The sequence below is a fragment of the Carassius auratus genome, unplaced genomic scaffold, assembly GCF_003368295.1.
Source record: "Carassius auratus strain Wakin unplaced genomic scaffold, ASM336829v1 scaf_tig00215565, whole genome shotgun sequence".
Lineage (NCBI taxonomy): Eukaryota > Metazoa > Chordata > Actinopteri > Cypriniformes > Cyprinidae > Carassius > Carassius auratus.
In genome coordinates, this window is record NW_020528142.1 from 1,011,744 (window position 1) to 1,038,056 (window position 26,313).

At 35.7% G+C, this 26,313-nt stretch overlaps 1 protein-coding gene across 3 annotated transcripts in view; it reads left to right on the top strand.

Annotated features, from left to right (window-relative positions):
- gpm6ab (glycoprotein M6Ab) overlaps positions 1-26,031 on the top strand; it is a 50,963-nt gene extending 24,932 nt beyond the window's left edge. For 2 of the 3 annotated variants that reach the window (XM_026260640.1, XM_026260639.1), the window contains exons 2-7: positions 15,198-15,390; positions 16,521-16,677; positions 17,834-17,987; positions 20,743-20,819; positions 21,799-21,864; positions 23,907-26,031. In XM_026260640.1, the coding sequence (XP_026116425.1) occupies positions 15,198-15,390; positions 16,521-16,677; positions 17,834-17,987; positions 20,743-20,819; positions 21,799-21,864; positions 23,907-24,059 (800 nt within the window). In that variant the 3' untranslated portion in view covers positions 24,060-26,031. The other variant, XM_026260641.1, reaches the window with a different exon arrangement.
- The last annotated feature ends 282 nt before the right edge of the window (positions 26,032-26,313 follow it).

Below are 26,313 nucleotides of genomic sequence, written 5' to 3' on the forward strand. Positions count from 1 at the left end.
GGAACGTTAAAGAACGCGACACACACATCTCCAGGAAATCCTGTATAATTCTACCAATCTAATGACGACTTTAACACTTCTGAAGTGTTTCCACTTTTGTGTCCCATATGCATCAGACGTTTAGCCAACGGTCCGTGGGCGTGACATCTGAGGCTGAAACTAGCTTACATGTGACACGCTCTATGAAGAATTGTAACATAGAACATCTCACCAGTCTTCAGCTCCTCTTTAAAATAATGAGTTTTGCATTGTAAAATAAAATGAGACATGGGCAGTAAATATATGAAAAATGTAAGGTTATGAGATGCGAGTTGAACTTCTTTAAACTTAAGCACCACATTTTTAGAATGCCGTTTCATGTGTGAACAAGCGAGCTCAATGGTCAAACGCATCCATCAAGCACTTTATATAGAAAACAATCTGTGGACAAGCAGTGAAGTGGAATTAAAAAACCTGTAAATTGCTACTGTACAGTATGTTTCATATTCATGTTTGCAGAATGGTGACAAGCTGGTGCTATTATTTTCTTTTTAGATTTAACAAAACATTTACAGGTAATAACAGCCTACTGCTACTTTATCATTTCTAATTTGAATTGACTTTACTTTTTGAGTTGACGTCTAAAAATGTGTTTACATTTTGTCTAAGAAATATTTTGCATTTTTGCTAATTTTAATGAAGAGAATTTTACTTGAATCATGTTATTTATTTATTTTTTAAAGTTGACTATAGATAACATTACCATATTTTACCATAAAAGTACCATAACTTTTTTCCCATATTGCCCAACCCTATACTAGTCTTTTACCAAATACCTGGAATTTTTGTATCTGAATTAAGGAATTAGAGTCCATTACATTATTGGCATTCATGGTTCCATGAAGAACCTTTAATATTTATAGAATATTGTCACTGCAGAAAAAAAATGTAAAAACTGGTTCTTCAGATTATTAAAGTGTGGTACACACACACACACACACAAACATTATTTTTTTAAACTATTTACTGAAAGGTTCTTTGTGGAACCGAAAAGTGTTCTTCTATGGAATCACTCCTTAAACCTGCTTTTGGATCCTTCAGTTTTCAGAGTGCTGACTGATGTTGGAATTCACTTGTGGATGTTTAAAATCCTGAAGCCCTTTGCAGCAAGACCAAACATAATTTTGATCCCTGCCCACTCATACACATGCATACTCTCTCAATTGTGGTTGCCAGGTCTTGGATAACTGTTCACCACTGAATAGGCATGACTAGATGTGAGGGTGCGCTGCCAAATAAAAAAATAAAAAAAACAAAACAAAAAAAACCTTGGCCTCAGATTCACTCAGTGAATGGATGAGACTGTTTTCAGCCGATGCCAAACAAGCAAAGCTATGGAGATGGATGCCAATGGGCTTATTGTTAATGTACCGTAGAAGTAGTCTGAGAATTATATTTATTCAGTAGGGTGTGCTGAACTGAATCTGTGCACACTGGCCAAGACTGAGTTATAGCTTGGTTAAAGGGTGGGGGTCAGCTGGTTAAATGCTCCTGTAAGGTCTTACTACAGTGTGAGTGCAGGGCTCTAGACTGCACCGATTTTTTGAGAATGTGTGAGATAAAATTTGACATAGTTGCATTTGTGCAAGTGCATGGTCTATGCTGCTCCAAAGAGTCTGCTCCACACAGTGTGCGTTGCACAGAAATGGCACATTGTAGCAGGAGTTGGATTTTACTGATCACGAAGAGAGGTGCTTTTAGTGCGAGAGGGTCAGGTTTGTAGACAAGATAATACTTAACGCATCAGCAAGTTTTTAAGTTAAAGTAAAGTAAAAGACCGCTTCTTGAACATGTTGGTATTCTTGTGGAGAAAAACATGCAAGCTGTCACCGACAGCCAGTTTAGTGTTACTTTTCTTTTTGTTTTCATTTTGTAAAGCTTGTTATGTTTGTTGTTTACCTCACATTACACTTTTATGGAGGCTTTCTTTAATTAATTAATCAATTTATTTGATTCCTAAGTGTTTGCTAATCGTTCTGTAATTTATTAATCTGTATATAATACAGCATATGCCAAATAATACTGATGGAATAATAATACTATGATAAAAGTTCATCAGCATGCATATAATATATATATATATATATATATATATTACAGAGAAAAGAGCTACCAGTGGGAAGAATGAGTCGAGAGCCCTGGAGTCTCTGTGTATGTGATTTGCTAAGTGAGTCGTAAACCATATTAACAGCAAAACACTTGGTCACCTCTATCCTTCCCTTTAGTGATTTTCACACTTTTTTTTATGTCCACAATTAACACCCTTTCCTTCCTCAATATTGCATTCAAGAGTTTAACAAGTCCAAGCACTTGTTATTTTCCTTTTGTGGGCTGATCCAGCACTACTTTCGTAGAAGTTGTTCACTGTGGAATACAATAATATTAGTCTAATCCTGAAACCCAGAGCCATAGCTTCGCTTCCAGAACTTCCTTCCTTTCATTATCTGCTGCAAACCCTTGAGCTCTGTGTGTTAGAGATGTGTCAGATTCTCCATTGTCCCACTGATATTGCTGGCATACAGTAAGTGGGTCAATCCACTCAAGCTGAATTTGCTTGGGGTTGGCATGGAAACGTCACTGGTCGATTAAACGCACAGATGAGTCAGTTCTAAAATCTGCAGGATGCTAAATGCTAACATGCAAATCACGGACCAAATGATCTGGATTGCTTATGTTTAATTAATATGTTCAGCTATTATGATTGTACTTGTTACTAACAATCCTATTTTGACTGGCATACCTGTGCACAAAGTAAGGTCCTTGAAGAAATGGCGAACTGACAGTGAGCCAGATCCCATCACCCATTGACTCTGAATGAGAGCAAATCCCTGCAGTCATGTTCCAAAGTCTTCCCAGGGGAGTGGACTTACACCATATTAATGCACATGGTTTTAAAACTGAATATTTAAAAAGCACTTTTGGCCATTAGTGTAAAATTAAAATAACGATTAAACAAGATAATGTCTTTCAATCAAACACCATTCTGCCCGCTTTGCCAGTCTCAGAGGTTTCAAATATTACAGCTATAATATACTGTAGTAGTTTTATTTTATTTATATTCCAATGAAGTCTGGGGTGTTATCTATGCTTTGCTCTATAACATGCCCCAAGCCTGGATTGGTTCATGTTTAAGCCCTAATGGGGTTAATGTAAGAAGCTGCTTTGCATTTTAATTAGCCACCCACTCAACCCTAACCCTAACCCTAACCCTAACTTTACAGACACACCTTCTCTTTTCTGATGCACTGAGAGCTAACCATTAGACCATTTTTGACCTTTTGACCTGATTGGGCAATGGGCTTGAGGGTATAATTCCCTCTCGACTGTTTGACAAGAGTCTGGCAGATGGAGCAAATAAACAAGAGGGATACAGTATGCCATATATCAGATGGGCAGGGTCAATTTGGGTGTCCATTTCTGGTTGTATGGTAGAAGTGGGACATGGGACAAGCCATTTTTAAAAATTGGTCAGTCACTTAAAAGCTTGTTTTGTTTTGTAGTCGGTGTTAACCAAAAATCCAAAATTATCAACAGTATTTTTGTGAAATATTACTGTAATTTTAAATAACTAACTGTTTTCTATTTAAAATGTCACATAATCCTTCAGAAACCATTCCAATATGTAGATTTGCTAAATATTATAAATTTCAAAAGAACAGCATTTAGTTGAAATAGAAATTGTTTTAAACTTTAGAAATTAATTTCTTGTACAAAGTTTTAAATGTGTATTTATATTTTTAAATAATATAATACAATTTGAATTATGTACTTTAAATAGTAATTCAGCTAATAAATCTAGAATTGCCATTTTGTCTTAAAAACAAAACAAGTTGTTCTGCTTAACGTTTATGTGGAAACCATGACATTTTTTTCAGGATTATTTGAGTAATAGAAATTTTACAGCATTTATTTAACCTTTTAAATGTCACCCCGTCCCGTATACGGGACACCTACGTTGACTATCCTATATTACAATCAAATTTAATCTAATCTTGACAAACTATATATCGTTGGAAAGGTCTAAGACTCCCAAATATATATTATACCAATATTGTTTGTTAAAAATTATGTAGGAAAAGTAATAGATCAATTTATGACAAGAGTGCACCCTCAGAAATCTACATTACAAAAGGAGCTTTGACCTTTGTTTAAAAAAAAGACTTCCTCGTTGCCTTTTTCTCTATTACATTTTAGAAATCATCAGAAGTTATATATCACTTGAAAACATAAAATCTCAAAATTCATCCTTCAAAACCCATTTTAAAATCAGACATTGCATTACCGTGTAAATGGCACATCAAAATCATGTTACAAAATGTTTTCAGTCATGAAATATAAAAATTTAGGTTTGTATCATGCACATTCATGTCTATCTTCAAAAACGTGAGTGACAGTTATCAGGTTAAAATAAAAATCTTTTGTAACATTTACCGATACATTTTTATCTTTTGAAAAAATTGAATGCATCTTTGCTGAATAAAAGAAAGAAAAAAAAAACCTACGTTATTTTACAGTCCTGTTCCACATGTGCATAATATGTACTTCTTATAGTAATTATAAGAACTATGTAATAACTAGGTACTAACCCTGAACCTGCCCCTAAACCTAACCTACCCCATGTAGTTACCTTGTATTACCAGAACTTTCTTAGATACTGTAAATACAGTAAATACAGTACATTAGATACTGAAACTACACTATAAGTACATGCAAGTACACATTCTGTTAAATAAAGTGCAACCAGTAATTTGTATTTATTTTGTGGAAATCTTTGTACACTGAAACAGTGAATCAGTGTCCTATTCCAGCTGAAATGGGCACACTGTCCAGTGATGCTCCAGTCTGTGTACAAAATCCTCTTTATTCTCTCTTCATCACTGTATGTCTGTCTGTCTGTCTGGCACCTTTCTTTCTTTCTTTCTTTCTTTCTTTCTTTCTTTTTTCTTTCTTTCAGATAAACCCTTTCTTTGGATGTCGGGAGTGCTAACTGACAGCTTTTGCACATTGTGCATCAGTGGACGCTTTTCATTTACAGGAGACACGAGAAAGAAACAGACAAAGACAAAAAAGGGAAAGACAGCAAGAAATGGAGGGGGCTTGTGGTGGGAGAGTTGAATTATTGATAGTGATGGCAGGCCCCTCTACGCGTCGCGCTGCACTGCTTTTGAATAATGGATGAAGCCTCCTGCATGTGCACGGGCTCACTCACCCATTTGTCTTGCCACTGTAACGTATGCTCATCTGAGCCCATTGGTGGGAAAACGAAACGCTGAACACTGAACAATCAACATATGGTCACTATATGACAGGAACAGGGCAGTGATTAAAGTGTATTTGTGGGACTGCTGACATATTCTAAACAATGGGGCTCACCTTTCGGCAATATTCTAAGTTTAGCCTGTGTAAATTCGCAAGCAATTAGGAGCAGATTGTTTGGTTTATGGCCCACAATTAATGGGCAGAACAGATGAGCCTGCTCATAGAATACTTCAACTATCCAACATGGGCAAATAAAAGAAAACCACTTCAGGAAATTAGACAGTGGAGGGACAACAGATCTATCAGCAACCCACAAATATACTACAGTTTTATTTATATATGGCAATATATTGGTGTCAGATATTAACTAGATTCCCAGATATTTCAAATATGCAGACAAAAATTATTAACAATAGTTCATTTCTATAACAAACTTGAACTAGACTCAATTAGCATCGGTTTAATGAATGTATCATAAATAATACTTGTTTTTTTCAGTTGGGAAAAAACAGCCTTGAATACACATTAAAAATAAGTGATTATAGTAGCTCTATATTCTAACAAAATTACAATGTTTTACAGCGGATTGTTTATTGTTGTGATACACTGTAACAAAATATAAAAGTATTTAAATTTTAATATAAATTGATTGCTATTTGTCTTTTTTAACTTTAGTTAGTGTGTAATGTTGCTGTTTGAGCATTAACAATATCTGCAAAGTTACGATGCTGAAAGTTCAGTGCAAACAGAGATATCGTCCTTTAAAATTATGGCAGATTAATGCCTACAAAAACGACTAGAAGAGACTACAATGAGCTACTTTCCAGGTTTGTGACATCATAAACCCTCATAAACTGTAAATTTGAAATTTTTAGTAGCCATTATTACATTCTTCAGTGTCGTGATCGTTCAGAAATCATTCAAATTTTTCTTATTTTTTCTAATATTTCCTATGTTGAAAACAATTTTTTAAGATACTTTGATGGTCAGAATGTAGGGGGAAAAGCATTTATTTAAAATAGAAATATTTTGTAATATATATTCAGCTGTGATTTTCGGTTGTTGAGGTGACTAAAGTTTGAGGACTAAAGGAAAATATTTTGTGCATGACTGAATCCTGCAGATCCGTGTCTCTTGAGGTGATGTCATCTGAGTTCAGTACAGCCCTTGTTTCTGACCTCATGCTGCCTAGATCACATTGATGCTTGTGATGCCTGACAGCTGGCAGTACTGTGCTGTCTTACCAGACGATTATCTGGCGTGGATGTGAGTAAAGGACAGACGAGAGGAAAGAGGGGGTGAAAAAGCAAAGTTTAATACATTGCACACAAAGCATCATCAAATGCATGCAGCCATGATTTACTTCCAAAGTGGAAAAAGGCTTGTCTTTGTTTGAAGTATGGTCCTGGTTTATGGCTTTATATATCTGAGCACTTAGTCTCTGTAAGTTGTTGACTACTCTGTGTCAAGCACTAAGCACCCCTTTGAAACTCGTTTACAGGTCATAAAATTCAGTATCTGTCATAATGTCTGTAATGAATGCAATTAAATTAAGTCCATCAAGTAACAGACTGTTCATAAATTTTGCAAGAGCTGCTCTTATACAAATGCAGTACAGTCACTGGTGCAACAGCAGCTTGTTAAATATATTTCACTAATTCGTTTAATCTCAGAGGGTGGCTCTATGCAACCTTCTCTTATGAAGCCGTCCAATTAACGACCTTGGTGTGAGAATAAGAAGTGCACAAAGCAATCAACACAAAGACTGCTTGCTAATTCACAGGCTTTAATGAAGGCCTGCCACTTTGAGATGCAATGTCTGTCAATCCCAGGAGAATTATGGAGCTTGGTATTGGTCTGCCAGCGGGCCTCAATGTAGTGCCTCCATCCTCTGCTTTCATATTGTGTTTATATCATTGGCTAATGAGTATAATGTGCATTCATATTCAGTGTTGTATTACTACAGTTTGTATTACTTTTTTAAGTGCTTAATTATCATTAAAACAATACCTGCCTCAAACATTGTCTTTAAATATGAAAAAGAAATTGCAATTCTAATGCAATGGAATTAAAATCTATTGAATGGTATTGCAAACAAAGAGTGAAAAATTGGGGAAAAGTGCTGTTAACAACAAAATTTTTTTTTTTGGCCCTTATAATGGTTCAAATTTAGTTTATTTGGGTGTGAAGTGCATACTTGAGATTAAATATATAATGTGATGGAGAGAAAAAAAAGGTGAAGATTGTGTAAACAGAATATTTTTATTGTTTTTTTCCAATCGAGCTGTAATATGTATAATAGTGAAAATACAAATATGAGTAATACTGAGCAATAGAATGTCAATATGACTGAAAGTATTATTTGATGCACATAATACATACATACAATGCTATAGATGAAATTGTGTCTATGGTTAAAGAAACACCTATTTAAAATACTCTCATAGATTTACCATTAAATCTGCAATGAATTGTAAATAGAACCAGTATATTAGAACAAAATAACTCCGAGACGATTATCTTCTCTTTGTTTACTTTCTGGTTCAGTATGGGTCTGGTTACCCAGCTAAATTAATTTACATTTGCATGTTATATCTTAATATTCATTGACAATTTTCTCCATAAATCATTTATAAATGGTGATTAAAAGTAAGCTTGTGGGCAATAATCACAAACCATATCACTCGTGTACAGCCTGCTTCAGTCGTAGATTCTTTTGTAAAGGGGAAATTAATTCATATGATTCCAATTTGCAAACATTACATAAACATGAAGAGTCTGTATTCTGATTCATGACCTGCGAGAGTGCTGGGTAATTGGGAAGACATTTGGTTTAACATGCCCTATATTTTCTTTCTTTCTTTCAGTCAATTTTTATGGCAAGCCTTTGAATTGGATATGTTTTTTTCATTAGATGCACAGGCAACTAGAATCTCATTTATTTGTGGACTGAAATAGAGAGATATCACTGGGTTTGGTTTTGTAATTGTTATGTCTTGCATGCCATATAATATTTTTATAAAGAAAATATTACAGTAATTACAACCACTGCACAGTTAGTGGAGAGAAAACATTTATTTGTTCACCTCTGAGCACCCTTTGTGTAATATTTAAAAAGCCATGATAAGGCAGCAGTGTCATGCATGGTGAAATGGCTGTAAGAGTTACTAACTGAATCAATTAAAGCAAGCTGCATCAGAGAGCTGTGCATACTTCTAAAGGAATATCCCAGACTCTTTAAACACTCCTAGAGGCCTCTATGAATTTGATTGTCAGCTGATTTCCACACTGCTTTTTGATCACTAAAAGCACTGATAAGTATTCCACCCATTCTGTGAATTTGAACATTATGATAACTGTATGCATTGTTATCATTCACATATAATTAATTTGATGTACTGGTAGCTAGTCTTTTAAGTCAAAGGAGTTATGCTTCTTGTCCATGACATCATAAATGCCTCCCTCTGGGTTGCCCCTGGTGCTTGATTTAGTAGTGATGGAGCAATGGAGAGACTTAACAGGGGATAAACACTGCCTGTTCGCTGATGTTTTTTGAGTGGGGTTTCGGATTTCAGATATTTGTGGTTAGCAAAGAGCTCACTATCGGACATGCACACACAGCAACAGACTACCCTGTGTAGGTTTTAGAAGAACCCTTTACACCAAGCAATAACTGCAGAAAAAAAAAAATAATAATAATAAAAAATTAATAATAATAATAATAAACACTTTTTAACCGCTGATGTCTATAAGTGAGACAATATTTTTTCTTTTGCCCAATTATTTATACTATTCATACAAACAATGATTTGAATAGACCTCTTCTGGGATGAGCAGTTTGTGTTTTATGAATTAAACAATTTTGAATTAAAATGTTGGTTTGGCATCTTTTTATGATTATTTCATAGGAAAAATAAATATTTGAAAAGATTAAATTATTTAATTTAATTTAATGATATAAATTATTTAATAAAAAAATGTATAAAAAACTTTACTGATATTGAAGAAGTATTTCAATAACAAAACAAACTGTTTTTATCTTGAAAAAAATATATTTTAAAACTTTTTATGTGACTAAAATATTATTACATAATGCTTTTTTTTTAATTGTAAGGTTTTTCAAAACCATATACCCATCATGAAGACTACTACAATACACATTTCCTTACACTATACTTTTTTTTTTTTTTTTTTTTTTTTTTTTTACTTTATCATGGACACTGTATTTTTCACAAGCTGTGTTTCCTTTAACATATTTATTTTTATGCAAATTTTGGGATACTGCATAAAGAATGCTGGATAGAAATGCCAAGGTGCACATAAAAAAGAAAACATTGGTATAAACTATGATAGAGAAACACATGAAGTGAATACATTTCTTAATGCTCAACAAGAATTGTGTAGAAACATATGTAATTGAATAACTGGGCTAACTAGTTAACCAATCTCATTTTACACTATCTCAAATGTTGTTTTTAATCAGTCTAATAAGCCTGAGCTGAAGTCTGTCATCAGAATGATTTGGTATAATAACCTCCTATAATTCTCTTACATAGCTGCCTTTTCCTACGTTTCGTCTGTTTGCTCGAAGTAATTTTTTATGTATTAAAAAAGGGGTTCCTCGGTTGCAGCAACTTTCTTTTTTTTTTTTTTATTAATACTCTTGTGCCAGTTTCACAGGAATGGATAAGTTTGTAGTCTTGAATGTATGGGATGGAAAATGTGCTTTATTCGCTTCATATGTTTTATGAATTATTCTAATTTTAAGTTAAAGTTAATTTCACAGGCTCAGATAGACACATAGCCATTATTGGTCCAAATTTCTGATCTTTTAAAATAATGTTCTGTGAGGAGCTGTAATTTCTTACAAAGCTGCCATGGTGGTTCTTTGTTTCTAAGTGTTGTCTTTTCTATTCCATCAAACCTTCTAATGCCTCTCCAACAGAGCAAATTGTCTCAAACAAGAGATTGAACACAATGCAGTCCGTCAAACACACACTCCACTCAAAGTAAAATCTAAATCATGATTATGGAAGATAAATTATGAATGTTCTGTGCTGAGTGGCTCATACAAACATGCAATACATGTCAACATTGACTTACTGCACTTGCATCTGCCTGATGGTGCTGGAGTTCTCATTTACACAGATGTGATGCATCAGCTCCTCCATCTGTCTCTCTCTCTGGTTGATCTGGGGCCATTCAACATGCCATTAGCTGCATGCTGGGGAACTGCTTCACATTCCGGTCAGGCTGGCAGCTGGCTGCGGCTAACAGAGCCTTTCGGAGTCCTGCATCCGTGGAGCTGTTTTGTTTAATATTTGAGTTAGGGAGAGGGTGTTGTAAAGCATTACAACATATACAACATTCTTAGAAACAACTAAACCTGATATTTTGTGGGTTAAAGAAAGGGAGAGGTGTATTATAATCTGTCTGCTGTCAGGAGAGGTGCTGTGCATCAGTGGCAGGAGTTATATTACGCTTTTCAATCGATCTGTCCATGCATTGCAGCTCAAGATTTGCAACACTGTATTGTGGTTCCATTATGATTAGCTCATAAATAGTATGAAAACTGTTTAAATACATAAAATGCTTATATTAATGATTCACTTAAAAGCCAATTTGTAATTCTCATCAGGGGGGTAGTTTTTCTTCAGTGTGAATTTGCAGTCTCTGAATACCCTTTAATACACAAGCTATGTCTTTGGTAGCTGGGCAGATCCTGCACCCCTTCCGACTGACGGTCTGGAATCCTTGGCAGCTTTCATTGGCCAAGGCCACGAGGCCATTTGACTGACATGTCAAACAACCAATCACAATTCGTTTCATTCAGCGTCACATTTTGGGGCATGGAAATATTGCCACAATAACAGTGTGTAAAACTCTCCATATTTTAAGGATTCTGTGCTGCGAACATTAAATATTTGACATGCTTTTGAGAATCCAACGTTTAGTTGATCCTGATAAGCGCTCGCTGTCACAGTTGTAAACACGACGGCTTTCTTCTTTCGTGAGACACACATCTTCCGGAAACCAAGTTCTTTATAATTGCTTGTATAACTTAAATTAAGTTGAAATAGGATAAATATTTTAATGGGATAAAGTAATGTAAAAACACTGACTATATAATTTTCTTTTTTACAATGTTGGCTGTAGTGCAGTTTTAAAAGGTGACAAAAATTGGATATTGTGTATTAAATTGAATATATTTTATAATTGCATAATTTTTTTCATCAGTTTTGATAGTGTTTTTGTGGGCTTTTGAGATTTGATCTGCTTCTCCATTATGTTATATGTAAAAATATAGTAATTTGTTGGTATTTTATAGGATAAGGATTTTTATAAGACAGTGTTCTTTTCCAGTGAATAACAACAGGGCAAATATCCAGTTCCTTCTTAGAAGCCGTTGGTGTGTTTAATTTAAACTCCCACATATGAAATATAAGCATTCTAAGATTGTTTCTATTTGGAACATCGACTGGAGGTCCAAGATGCTTTCCCAAACCTCAACGTGACTATACAAATTTAAAAAGAAGTGACTCTTAATAATCTTTCACATCTGCCCTGTTGTTATCCTGATAGATGTGGCACAATCACTCCTCTGACAGTGGATTAAAGACACTGGACAGAGAGGAAATGAGACAGGTGTTCCAGTTGTTAACCTACATTACTCCAGCAGTGCTGCACCAGGATGATACAACGAGTCGTCTGGAATGGAAGTGTGGTGATTATTTTTGGGTTACACCATTTTTCCTCATCAGCTTTGATGGCCTTTCTAATGTGCTTTGGAGGTTTGGGCTGCTCTTCCGTTTCATTTCATTTGAAAGAAATTTAATCTGTTTGTATTTTCAAATTAAATGCTTGGATATTACGTTTCATTTATAGTATAATTATATTAACCCATTAAAAAAATTAAATCAGACTGAAATTTAATTTGAAACTAAATGATACCACAGAAATGTTTTTGGTACATGATAAAAAAAAGAGTATGTATATATATATGTGTGTATATATATATATATATACACACACACACATATATATATATATATATATATATATATATATATATATATATATATATATATATATATATATATATATATATATATATATATATATATATATATATATATATACAGTATGTGTATGTATGATAAAACAAATTATGCAATATTTTATATTATTATTATCATTATAATATACTGAATAAGTATAATAACTGTTGGACTAAACATAAGAAAGGCTAAGGAAAGAAAGGAGATGATCATTTTAATGGTTTCTGGTTCTGATCTCTTGGACAAGGTGGACAAGCAGTCAAATAGTAGTATTAGCTTATATACTACCAAGCAGGAAGCAATTCATCTGTGAGAGAGACAAGCTTCTTCAGGCCTACTATAAATTGCTAACCACCTCTCTCAACCTTAACATAGTCAATATAGTCTTTCTCCATTAGTGTTCCTGTGAAAGTGCTTGCTAATTCTACCAGGTCTGTTTTAGTGCTTCATTTATTATTTGTGATGTAATTTTTTCAGTCAGTGGTGTCACATAATGACAAGTAACATGACTAAAATTTAGCTAAATCTATTAAATCTTTTACTGAATTTATCCGGATCATAGATTATTTTACTAGTAAGAAAAAGAGACACCAAATAATTGTACAATAATATCGGCTTATTTTTCCACTAAGTTTAATATTATTTCAACCCTATTGTTTCTGGTTTATTATTTCATAATACACACAGCAAACCTATGGGTTCATGCCCCCACTGCGCCCTTTTATTTCCCTTTGCTGTATATATAATGAAAATCAGTATTATATCTGAGGATTTTGAGCAAATCTGATTTACCCCAAACACACAACCCTGTTCCATTCTTATAACTGAATGCACTTACAATTGCAGACAATAGCTTGCAGACTTCCCTCCTGATGTATATATACTGATACATAAAAAAAAAAAAACTCTCCACAGATTTTGAATGTGAAATAACAATGAAAGAACCAGACTTTTTGTTTGTTCTTCAAGGCCAGAGAGATGATTTTAACCTTTTTGTGAACAATAGTTTCTGAAGGAGGTTGAATCAAGCGTACATCTAGCGATATTCCTACCTATGCCAATATTATAGATTTCCTGACGGTACATATGGCATGAGAGGGATGCAATTGACGAGCCAGGTTTAGGCTTGTGTTTTCCACTGACAGTCTGAGTATTGATCTCGTGTCTCTTCTCACTGAGATCAAAGAACAGGCTTTGGCTTCCTCATTAATCTGTTTCAGCACTCCCAAGACTGACTGCATCTTAAGTACACCATAGGGATGCTGTTTGGTACTGTTTATTGGCATGATAAATATGTAATGTGTCTCTCCTCTCCACTCCCAAATATCAGAGTCAATCTGCCTGAAATGAGGTGCATTCACTCTTGGAAATGGGGATCCCAGAAATAGCAAAAACCTTGAAGACCTTAATGACATAGACTTTTCCGTCAACTTTGAAAGAAAATATGCCACTGTATTAGTGTTGCTAATGGTTTCGTGTAAATTACTATAAGATGCAAAAGGGACGTTACAGGTACAATACCATTCAAAAGTTTAATTTTGAAATAAGTCTCATTTCCACCAAGACTTCTTTCAATATATAAACAAATAAAACTATTACTGACCCAAGCACAGACTGCAGACTTTATAGTGTTCTTATAATTTTTTTCATTATTATTATTTTTTGTTTGTTTTAATTCAGCTTTACTTCTTTCATGTTTGAACTGAAAATAAAACAATATGAGAAGTCAACGCATATGAACTGTTTGAGCACTGACTGAAACAGTACTAATGCACCGTGTGTTTAATAAATAAATATCGTTATAATTTTTTAATCAGTGCATTACTAAAAATCAGTCAGGCTTACATAATGTGTGTTTTGATGCAGTAGCGCTTGCCTGCGCTCCAGAGCATTTATACTGTGTTCAGAGCTGCAGACTCTTCTCAAGGTGTAATGGAGGTGTAAGTCTGTTTCCCCTGCAACAGCTGGGTCAGTGCTGTAAAATACACATTTTCCACACTCCTGTAAACAGCAGGTTCTGGGGCGCAGCTAAGGAGTGAGGAGAAAGCAGATACAATACCATTGCATCAGCTCAGATGGGATGTAAGCTCAAGAACCATGAGGGTTCAGCTTTAGATGTATCATCCGTATTAAGTTTTTGCTGCAGGGCTTAAGAGGTTGTGCTGTGAACATTTAGCCTGCTTGACTTACTGAGTTCAACAATAAGAACTCTTACTTTTCTTCTAAGTTTATATATACTAGTGAATATCCTCTGAAGACCTGCTCTTTATGTTTTCCTGCACTGTTGGGCTTTGTTTATAATAACCCATAAATCATTGTTGCGCCATTCTGCAGAATAGCTGCCACTAGTGCCATTCTTTACTTGCAATTTTGCAATCAATATTGTTTGTGTGCTGTTGAATTGTATCCATGAATCTCTCAGCTGCGGCAGTTATGATTGGTTGGAGTCACAGTAAACTTCCTCTCCTGTGACATGTGTGGGAATGAATGTTCTCTTGGACTGTGCAAATAGAATTTGCTTTGCACTTTCATCCAGTGAAACTGTTACTGCTCTGAGTTAGGTAATGGACTGACAGGAGTGTAATTCAGAATATCCATCTGTTATACATAAACCATCCAGCTTTGAATTTATGTAGTATTTGCTGTTTATAACCCATAAAAAAGAATTATGCTTTTGCAGTAAATTGATTTGATTTGATTTGATCTACATGATTTGTATTTCTTTGGAAGTTCTACACCTGCATTTATCAACATCATTGGCAAATATGGAGAGCAATGCAATGCTATTGTTGTTATACACACTTATAGCAGTTATGGACTGACTGTTACTCTTATTCCCAGGGTGCTCTGAATGCTGCCTCAAATGCTTGAGTGGGATTCCCTATGCCTCTCTGATCGCGACCATCCTGCTGTACGCCGGGGTGGCGCTCTTCTGCGGCTGTGGTCATGAGGCTCTCTCTGGAACCGTCACCATCCTCCAGACCTATTTCGATGTTGTCCGGTCGCCTGTTGATGCCCTGGATGTCTTTACCATGTGAGTGTCACAATACCAAAGTCATAATAAAAAAAAAGGTCGTACAGTCAGGCTGTGCTCTGTGTTGAGCCCAATGTATGCCCCGTTTTAATAGCGACCTACTGCAAAAGTACTGCACATGAATCTAATTCAGTTTCTGTCACCCGTTCTTAATAATGAAATGCTATTTGAAACATGTTCAAAAATGACTGGCATACAAAAATTGCTTATAAATTACTTGCTATGCTATATTATTACCAAATGTCGGATTCAGTCATTTTATCAGCATTTCCTGTTGATAAATATTACTTTTCTTTCAATTAGCACACATTTTGAATTTTTGTTGGAAGTAATTGATTTTATTGTAGGCCTCATTTTATCTGAGCTTATGCACCTTGAGAGATCATGAGAGATTTACAAGCAATTCTTAGAAGGCTGGTTGTTTTTGAATGGTAACATGAAATTATGTGAAGGATTTTCAGCACAGCACAAGGATTTGTTAATAGGGCCAATACAGGGTTATTCCTATCTGAAATATCTAGAATGTCTAAAGAAATGCACTTTATAATTATTATAATTTAAACAAAATTGAATTCATTGAACCTTGTGTTTACATAATTCAGCCTTATAGGAAGTGGAGACTGAGGGGAGTTTCTGCGACAGGTGTTATTTGGAAATACATTTTCCCACACACATATTTCTAAAGAACAGTGACACACACAGAAACACAAGATCTAGCATGTTAGGTTTTGGAATCTGTCCCATTTAGAGAATTAAGTGTTCTGAAATCGCACCAGATCAGCCAAGCACACCTGCTCACCGGAACTCTACTGGTGGGAAGGAGAGCAGGATGGGGGAGAGAACGAAAGAAATGAGTGGGTAAAGGAAGGAATAGTGGAAGTGTAGCAGCATTTTTTTTTCAGCCATTTTATCTTATTTTACCAAATGCTTTGATATAAGGCTTTGAAATTATAAAATGAGACTGTATAATTGAATTTAATCTACACACAAAATTAAGTGGATTAAGGCTTCACAAAATACTTTGACACCAGGATACTCCGTTATCTTATTGAATTTCCATTGTGAGCAAGATAAGCACAGACACTCTTTGCACATGGAAATTACTAATTATTCTTGTTTTGCTTCCTCAGGATTGACATCTTTAAGTATGTGATCTATGGAGTGGCAGCAGCCTTTTTTGTCTATGGTATTCTGCTGATGGTGGAGGGATTTTTCACCACTGGGGCCATTCGGGATCTCTATGGGGACTTTAAGATCACCACCTGTGGGCGCTGTGTCAGTGCTTGGGTAAGATCAACCACCCATCTGAAAGAACTGATGCACAAGCAGGAGAACATGTTTAGTAATATGATGCAAAAAGCAATGATCTTAAAATTAGGCCCATCGCATTATATTATATTAAATTATATCTACTATGTATGATTTTTTTAGTTTGGCTTGTTTAAAAAAAACAAACCTCACAAACTTCAAGTTAAAGGGATAGTTTACCCAAAAATGAAAATGCTGTCATTAATTACATAGTATCGTTCCAAAACCTTAACTTTGTTCATCTTATGAACAAAAATTATGATATTTTTGATGAAATCTTGATGAGAGCTTTCTGTTCCTGCATAGACGTTCATGTGACATCAAACAAAAATGACTACTTTATTAAACTAATACTTCTCTTCTGTGTCTGTCTTTGACGCATGTACACAAGATGCATACTTGTGATGTTGCTGATGCAGGAGCTTTATAAAATTTAAGACTAAACCACTGATGTCACATGGACTATTTTATCGATGTCTTTGCTACCTTTCTTGGGCTTGAAAGTGTCATTTGTGTTACTGTCTATGCAGGGTCAGAAAGCACTCAGATTTCATGAAAAATATCTTAATTGATGTTCTTACGGGTTTGGAATGACATGAGGTTGAGTAATCAGTGACAGATTCTGGATGAACTATCCCTTTAAATGAGGGATCAAAACATTTTTAGAGTAGAACATAAGGATTTTTATTGAATTAGGGAAAAAAAGCTGTGTGATATGATCTAATTCTAGTATTACAAAATGGCTGATAAGGTCACTACTGTATCATGCATTCCTAATTTATGAATTACTAAAGTTATGGAGTTTACATAGCCAAGTTAAGACTGCTCTGTGCTAGCTTAGAATTCAAAATGCAGCATTAAAGACTAAACTAAATTATCCCTGCTTTGACCCACTTTAGCCCTAGTACCAAAGTACATAGTTGTAATTACTGTGTATGCATTTATGCCGCCTCTGAGCAGCATTATATAATCTATGTAAATACACTTCCCTTCATAAGAACTTCTATGCCACATTTGTAGTATAAATTTGGCATAACTATAGGCTACTTATATTTAGTTTATTCCATATGGTATAGTGTGGGAATACTTGAAAGTTATCAAGAAACACATACATTTCTCTTTCTCTCTTCCTCAGTTCATCATGCTTACTTATATCTTCATGCTGGCTTGGCTAGGAGTAACAGCCTTCAGCTCCCTGCCAGTCTTCATGTATTTCAACATCTGGAACACCTGTCAGAACACCACACTGGTGGAAAGTTCCAGCCTTTGCTTTGACCTGCGTCAGTTTGGTTAGTAGCTCATCTAAGGAGACATTTTCAATAATTTCTCATGTTCTATGCATACTGGTGTAAACAAAATACTTAGCCAGGAAAATAAAATATGGATCTATGGATAGGAATGCTGCCTAGGAGTTTCTAGTCTAGATTAAAGTGCATCTGGATTACTAAATGCATTTATAAGTCATCAGTGAATGCCAAGTCTAGTTGGCTGTAGGGCTGGCTAAGATTATTTAAAACAACTTAGATGTTTTATTTTGCAGTTTATTGGATTTTTTAGTGCAGAAATTACTGAATGTAACAGGCTGCATATATTAAACATCCAAAAGCAGAGAATAATGAAAAATAACTAATTTATCATGAAAACCTTTTTTTGTGTGTGTAACAGCTAAATGGCAGAATGCATATATAAACTCTATTAAGATATCATTAAACACTCGTTACATATTACAAAACACCATGGTGGATCATAACAGCTGGAAGCACAATTATGGCATTAAAATATAAAAAGGTGCTCACAGTGTGTGTGTGTGTGTTCACTGCTCTGTGTGTGTGCACTTCGGATGGGTTAAATGCAGAGCACAAATTCTGAGTATGGGTCACCATACTTGGCTGAATGTCACTTCACTTTCACTTTTTCACTTTCACTTGATCTTATAGAATAGATCTGCTAGGTTGCTGCTGCTGCGGAGGAGCAAGTACCTAGACTTGCTACTGCTAATAAATCCACAACATGCTTCAGTGAGCATGTAGGAAATACTGCTGCTGCACATATTACACATATAAATAACCCCCCAACAAAGCAGGATACACAGAACACAATACAGTACAAGGCAATATGTACATGCCACTGAACATAAGGATAAATGGCTACATCAGTGGACATAAATACATCTACGCACATGAAGTTGAACAGACAAGGAAAGACAAGGCATCCCCTAACAAAGAAGATTTATCACCAATACATATGTACCACTGCTGCTCTGAAGAGCCATGTTAAATGCATGTGTTACTATCTATGTGTGCCTGGTCTACCACGCCGACTGGCTTAATAATAGTGGCATACGGCTATGTGAGCCTGGGCTTCCACACCGACTGGCTTAAATCTAATTAGACGCGCACTATGTGTAATGTTAATTAACAAAATGGATATACAGTATGTTGCAATCCGATAGATAAGGAAGGACTGAACTTGAATGAAATGAAATAAAAGCAGAATATAAACATTCTTTCTCCGGTTGCTGAACTACATTGCACAGCTAGAGCATACGTCACAACAAGCACATTTCTGCAAACTACACTACCCATATTGCATTTCATTCAGGATTACATCAACCATAGATAGTGATCTTAAGCTGTAACTCTAAAATCCATTCTTTCCGTAACACTGTCATTTATATGACTGCGATAAGCACAAGCAGGTCTCATAAAAATATATACCTCCGTTTACTTTTTGTGCAACACCATGTTTATGTACCTTACTGCATGTTTCGCAACGGTTTCAAATAGAAATGTCCACTGAGAGGCGCTAAACAGGGGTTCAATACGTGAATCCTGGCATGTTTTTATTACGTTGATATATGTACGTAATGCTATGTTTTTATTATGTTGCTACTGGTACGTATTGCGGCAATTCAGAATTCAAATAAATTAACTTTCGTTAAAAGTTAATGCGTTATCATGTTAAAAATATGGCCTACACCAAACCCAACCAAAAACTTACTGGATAGTGTTAACAAATGCAAACCTTTTGTTGATGCAACTGTGCCATTTCAATTTCCTTATATGCAGATTTAAACTTTTGTCTCAAGTTTGTTTGCGTGCTCCATGAGCTACAGAGCAAACCTGCTGTCTATGAAAACCCATAGATATGAAGCTGGATACATGCAATGCTAATGTTCAAAAGTATCCGTTTTCAAATATCCCAGAATATGAACATTTCTTTGAAATCATAACATGATATTCTTCAAGTAATTGTGCAAAAATTACGTTTTATTAATCAAAACTGTAAATGTGTGCCTCTAGTGTTTATTTAATTTGGAAACTGCAGTGATATGTACTTACTGGTGCATATTTCGCCTCTCGCTAAAAGGTTTATGCCATGAGGCCAGGAAGGATAAGCGCGTGCAGCTGAAATCAACCACACACTCATCACAATAAAAACATTGACGTTGGGAAAATGAACGTGAACATTTAGATTACGGCGATGTATAGGGTCAATCCCAGTCGAAATGCATACACAAGAATTATTTTTTCCTTTAACCCGCTTCCTCAGAGCGAATACATGCTCTAAACTGCCTTTGCTCCAGCTGTATAAATGCTAAATGCTGATGCTAATATTTTTTATATTTTGCTGATGCATACAATGCAAACTGCAAACATGACACTTAGTTTAAACTTGTTTGTGGCAAATTGCTACAACAAACAAAAGCCAGGTATTTGAACATTGGCTACTGATACAGGAGAAAACCAATCAGCTGTGCCATGTGATAATGATGTCATTACGTCAGATTGAGTAAGACCTATCGGGCTGTGCCATCTAGTGTTTCATGCCAGAACTCTATATTTACATAGTTAAATCACCACTATTGATCTGTTGTGCACCTTTTTGCCATAATGAGAACCATTCTGCAATAAAATGACCTAAGCATGACTACAACTAAAACACTAAATGCCAGCTTTGGCATACCTAATTGTCATGTAAGCATGTACTATCATGAATTATTAAGGAATCTGCCATTAACATCTTACTTTATTTGAACTGCAGGAATTGTGCCCATTGGTGAGGAGAAAAGACTGTGCACCGCTTCTGAGAACTTCATCAAGATGTGTGAATCTAATGAGGTCAGCTGGCAGTTCTGAAGCAGGGCCTGTTTTATCCTGACTGATGGCCATCATCTAAATTCAGTCCGCCATTACAGTCAGTGACCAATGGCATAAAATAATTGTTGGGAGTAAGAGAAAGAATATGAATAAATTGTGAACATTTTTATGCTTTTAAGTCTGAAGTCATTCAATTCCTTCATATAAATATGTAATACTTAAAATGTAATATTTATTTGCAAGATTGTGCAGCTCCTTGTATGGACAGTACCACAACTCACATGCCAGTGGATGTTATGCTTTCACAATATTATTATTATTATTATAGTAAGGATGTCACAGTGGCTTAGTATTTATTATTTTGTTTTGAAGATCTAGGGCCAGATTTACAGCGTGCACAAGCATGATATACTAAAGAAATGCATTGCAAAATTAGCGATGCCCTTACCACAATAACTTCACAAGCTCAATCACATGTTAAAATCACATAGGAAATATGTGAAACACATATGAAACACATTTTGGAACATTTTAATGGTGTAAATATTTGAAACCCATATGATCATATATTGTCCACACGTGTCCACATTTGTTCACATGGGTTTCACACATTTACAGATTTCAAACACTTTCCAAAACCACGTGTCACGCTCATTTTATGTTTTAAATGAGTTTCACATATTTCACATGTGATTTTAACGTGATTGAGCATGTGAAGTTCATGTGGTTTTTCTGTCAAGTGAGTGTTGTGGATTATTTTTGAGGCTGACCTTGTTGTAATATGCATTAGAAGGAGTTTTCTTTTAAGGCACAACATTTATGGAGATCATTTACTCATGCATTGTGATTTACTAAGATTTGTGGTAGTCAGTTTACCAGCATTTGCACCATTTATTTGTTTAGTAAATCTGGCCCTGGATTTATCTGTACTTTATGATTTTTCAGTGAAAACCATCCACGTTTCTCCTCTTCAGAGTCTTTTTTTTGTCTCTTTCTCCAGCTGGATCTGACATTCCACTTGTTTGTCTGCGCACTTGCGGGGGCTGGAGCAGCCGTTATTGCCATGGTGAGCTTTTCCATTGCTGTCTCTTACTTTCTTTATTGCTCTGTATCTGCATTGTATGAATTTTCCCTGAATCTAAATTTCCTTTTAGGGCAATATATGAAATATGGATTGATTTATGAGTTTTATTAATCCTATGAATACAGTGACACCTGCAAGATAGGTAATATGTAATCTAAGCACAGCAAGTATGTTATAGAAATCAAGGAATTACAGTCTAAAGGCTTGTCTAAAATGCAATAGACATCCAAGGCCTCTTGTAAAATAGTGAGTGAGCAAAGAGAAGAGAGAGGGAGAGGAACACTCATCATTGAAAATGCAGGAGGTGTTGTTGCCATGGAAACAGAAGAGGAGAGGGAAGGAAGGAGAGAAGCTTGTTTGGAATGTGATAAGTGATTGTGAGACACCATTTTCTGTGAGGTTTTCTACCCTTTGGTTTGAACCTTGGAAAGCGGGCTTTCATTGGTTAATATTAGAGCTTACGCAGAAGCTAAATAGAATAGCATCATATTAATTTGATGCAGTCTATAAACGGTAAGTGTTTTTGCAATGCATTATGCTTTTGTCTTTGGCTTAAGCTTCCTTGCAGTGTTTGTGAAAAGCACAATGCATTTGTTTTCTGCAAAGGCAACAGACTGGCATCATTTATGTGAGTTAATTGCATTCCACAATGGTTTAGAAATGAGAAAACAGCTTGGACATTAAGTACTTAGAAACAAAGCGTCTACAGAATTGGATCATAATTTGTGCTCTTTTGATTATATAATTACATCATACCTTTCAGGGAACATTGCTGCATACTTGCATTTTGCTGAATTGTGCAGCAATGACGCCACCCATTGGTGCACAGAGGAATTTCAGCAAAAAAGAAGCGACTGTGGCATTGCATTGGAACTGCAGGAGCCATTTTTGTCCTGTGTGCATTAATTACACCATCATTTTCAGAACCACGGAAATTTGAAAGCATAGTTCATCCAAAATTGAACATTTTGCCATCAGTTATTTATTCTGTTGTTCCAGACATTGAACGTTTCACAGACCTTTCATACACTGATAGAAAATGGTGACCAAAGGCTCCAAAATGCCCCCTAAAAGGCATCGTAAGTCTTTCCCTTCAGTCATGGTTCTCATTTGTATTCTTTAAAAATGCACATGGATATGGAGTAATATGGAATACATTTGGCGCATCACAGTTGGTTATGAGACTAACAAGAACCAATGACGCTTGCCTACATTGATGTCAAACCTAGTCTGGTTTCTTTTGATGCACATATTCAAATATAAAAGAATATGAATAACATTTAAGTGCTTTGGGCAAGGACAAGATTATCAGTAAATAAAAAGGCATATGGCTTTTTTGGAGCTTGACAGCCCTTGTTCACCATTTACTTTCACTGCACTTATAGCATAAATAAAACATCTCATTCTCTTTTCCACAGAAGCAAGAAAATCATACAGGTTTGAGGGTGAAAAGGAGTTAGGAAGGCAGCAAGTAACCATCTACCTTTCTCTTTTTTTTAATGATGGCTACTGTGATAGGTGGTGGCAGTGTCTGTCCTCATCCGTAACCACGTCATTCTGACGTCTAAGAGCACGGGGAGGTACTGCACGCGTTTCTGAAGCCAACTCCAGTCTGGGGTGTCCCTCCCCCCATCCCAACACACTCTCTGTCCACCAAGGGCTCCGCCACCATCACCCACGACAGGGACTTTCATAATGACGTCCCTTAATTAGCTTGATTAAAATGACACCCAGGCTCTTCCATTTTGCAATATCGTTTCAGTTACCTGTACTTCCCCCACCTCCCCAAGTTAACCCACCAGTTCCAAGCAATAACCTGTGTAAATGAACTAACTAACCTGGCTTATATTCAGCTGAAACTGGTAACCACGTCATCCAATGGGGGAAATAACTGATCTGGTTGATCTCCAGCCTAAAATGGGCCTCTAAACCCCAGCAAAGTCTCCAAAGTAATTCCTTTTTGGGTACAGATGGGTCATCTGCACTAACACTAACCCTCCCCTCTAACCCCTGTGTTGCTGTAGGTGCACTACCTGATGGTTCTGTCAGCTAACTGGGCTTATGTGAAGGACGCCTGCCGGATGCAGAAATACGAGGACATCAAGTCCAAGGAGGAGCAGGAGCTTCACGATATCCACTCTACTCGCTCTAAAGAGCGTCTGAACGCATACACATAAAGCATGCGCTCATTGGCACACATATGAATATATGTACACACATACACACACACAAACACACTCAAGCATGCCCTTCCCCTACCTGAAGACACACATATAAACTAAACTTAACTATGTCTTATTTCCATGGTTTCCAGGGGTTTTAGATGGGATGGGATGGGGAGGTAAATAACTGTAATACATGATATGTACGGGTGTGACCCAGAATGTTGGTCTAGGGACGTGCTTATCGTCTCCATTGCAACGTCTCTGACTACCCAGGAATTATCTTGTTTTTTCATTTTTTGTTTTCTGATTTCTCCTCTACCTCCCTTTTCCTTTGACATGTCTGAGAGCACAACCTGATAAACACACTAAGTTGAGTGGCGTCTCTTTTGTACCACATACTTTTAGGTCTCATTGGGTCTTTTAAGGGGGTTTGGGTTTAGCCAAAGGGATTACAGAACACTTTTCACATTTTTGTATTACACGCTGATGATTTGCGTTCACTCTATAAACGGCTAGTCATGATTTAGATTTTCTTTAGACTTTTTAAAAAACCAAAATGTGACCAAACTTGTAAGTTATGATTTACAGGTAAATCGCTCAAGCTGCTGCACTTACGGCAGCAACAGCACAAACAATGTACAGATTCTTTTTCCAGCAAATACAGTTTTGGAGAGCCAGGGATTTCAAAAAGTACCTTAAAGTGACTTTTACTGCTATACTGTAGCTTGGCCTATTTCTATACGCTAGCTGTGCACAGTACTAACGGAAGGTGGGACACTGGTGCTTAGTAATGTTTATTGAGCTTTGACAGAGATGGCTGATGATTGGGAAAGTAAGAACGTCTCAAATCAGCTAGAGCGGTCAAGTTGGATTTGCCTTGGGAGACTCTAAGGATATTTGTTTTCTCTCATCCACAGCAAGCCATACTCTCACATGCAAATAACATTTTCAGGTGTTTTATTGCTTAGTTTTAGCTTTAACTTTTTAAATGCAAGTATTCAAACAAAAACAGGTTTTTCCGTCATTCCTCCGAACTGTATATATATATCTAATTAAATGTATACACATTTCATGTCAGTTTCTAAAACGCACCTCGGCAGTCAGTGTTAGGTGATATTCTTGAGATTGTCATTCATATCGGAGAAGAATAAATCTAAGTGGAAAAGTTGATTGGAACTACTCAGCCAAACACTGTGCAAGGGTAAATAAACAAGGTATTTAAATGACATTCGGACATGTCAAATAAAAACAAGTCAGATATGGGATGTACAAGCATGTGTTACTCCAATCTCAGTGTTTTGGCTCGGTCTTGCCAATTTCAGTTGCCCTACTTTTGCAGTAAAGTACTTTTGTCTGTGTCTCAAAAAAATAAAAAATAAAAAACAAGCTAGTTTTTGTGCACTTATGGATCATTGTAAGTATTTGTGTAAGTGCATTTGGAATCAGAGCTGAGTCCTTGTACTCTTATTAGTCATGCAGCTTTTTTAAAAACCAGAAACTTGTATTAGGTTAAAAACAAATATAGTTGTTATTTGTGGCATGGTTATGCATCCAGTGGTAATAGTTTTAACTAACTCGAAAAATTAAAAAAAAAAAATCCTTTATTTTGATTTTTACACTTATGACTGTCTTGCTGGGGTCAATTATATATTTTTTCTAAATGTGCAGTTGCTACGCTTACAATATCAAGCTAAATATCTTATTAGGTTGTAGTGTTTGAGTTTTGTCTTAGTTTGTGATGATTTTTCTGAACCATGTCTTATTATGATGTTGCATATCCAGTATATCCCTGACATTGCTTTCAGCTTTATCCACATACTGTACTAGTTTTTTTTTGTACTTTCACTGAGAATGCTTTGTAGCAGGCAGTAAAATTAACTGGTTTTGTACATAAATGTGCCAACAGCTTGACAGTGTTTTTTTTTTTTTTGAACTGTAGGAACAAACTTGCTTGCTTAAATAAAGACACATGTGTACTTGTTAATTTGTTTTATCTGTTGTGTTTGATTTGTACTTTATTTTGTGGTCATTTGATAAAGCCTGTTATTCTTGCATGTACTGCATAGTTCAAAACAATCCATGGTTAAAATGCATTGATCTTTACAGAACATGTAAATGCTTATAGGAAGCACCCAATCTGAGAACAAGCCTGACAACAGCAATGGCATTGTTAACCAAACTTTAAACAAAATTGTTGGTCTTTCCATTAATCTATAAATAATTTGAGGTTCATTTATAAAGTGTAAGCAACTAGTGAAAGGTAATA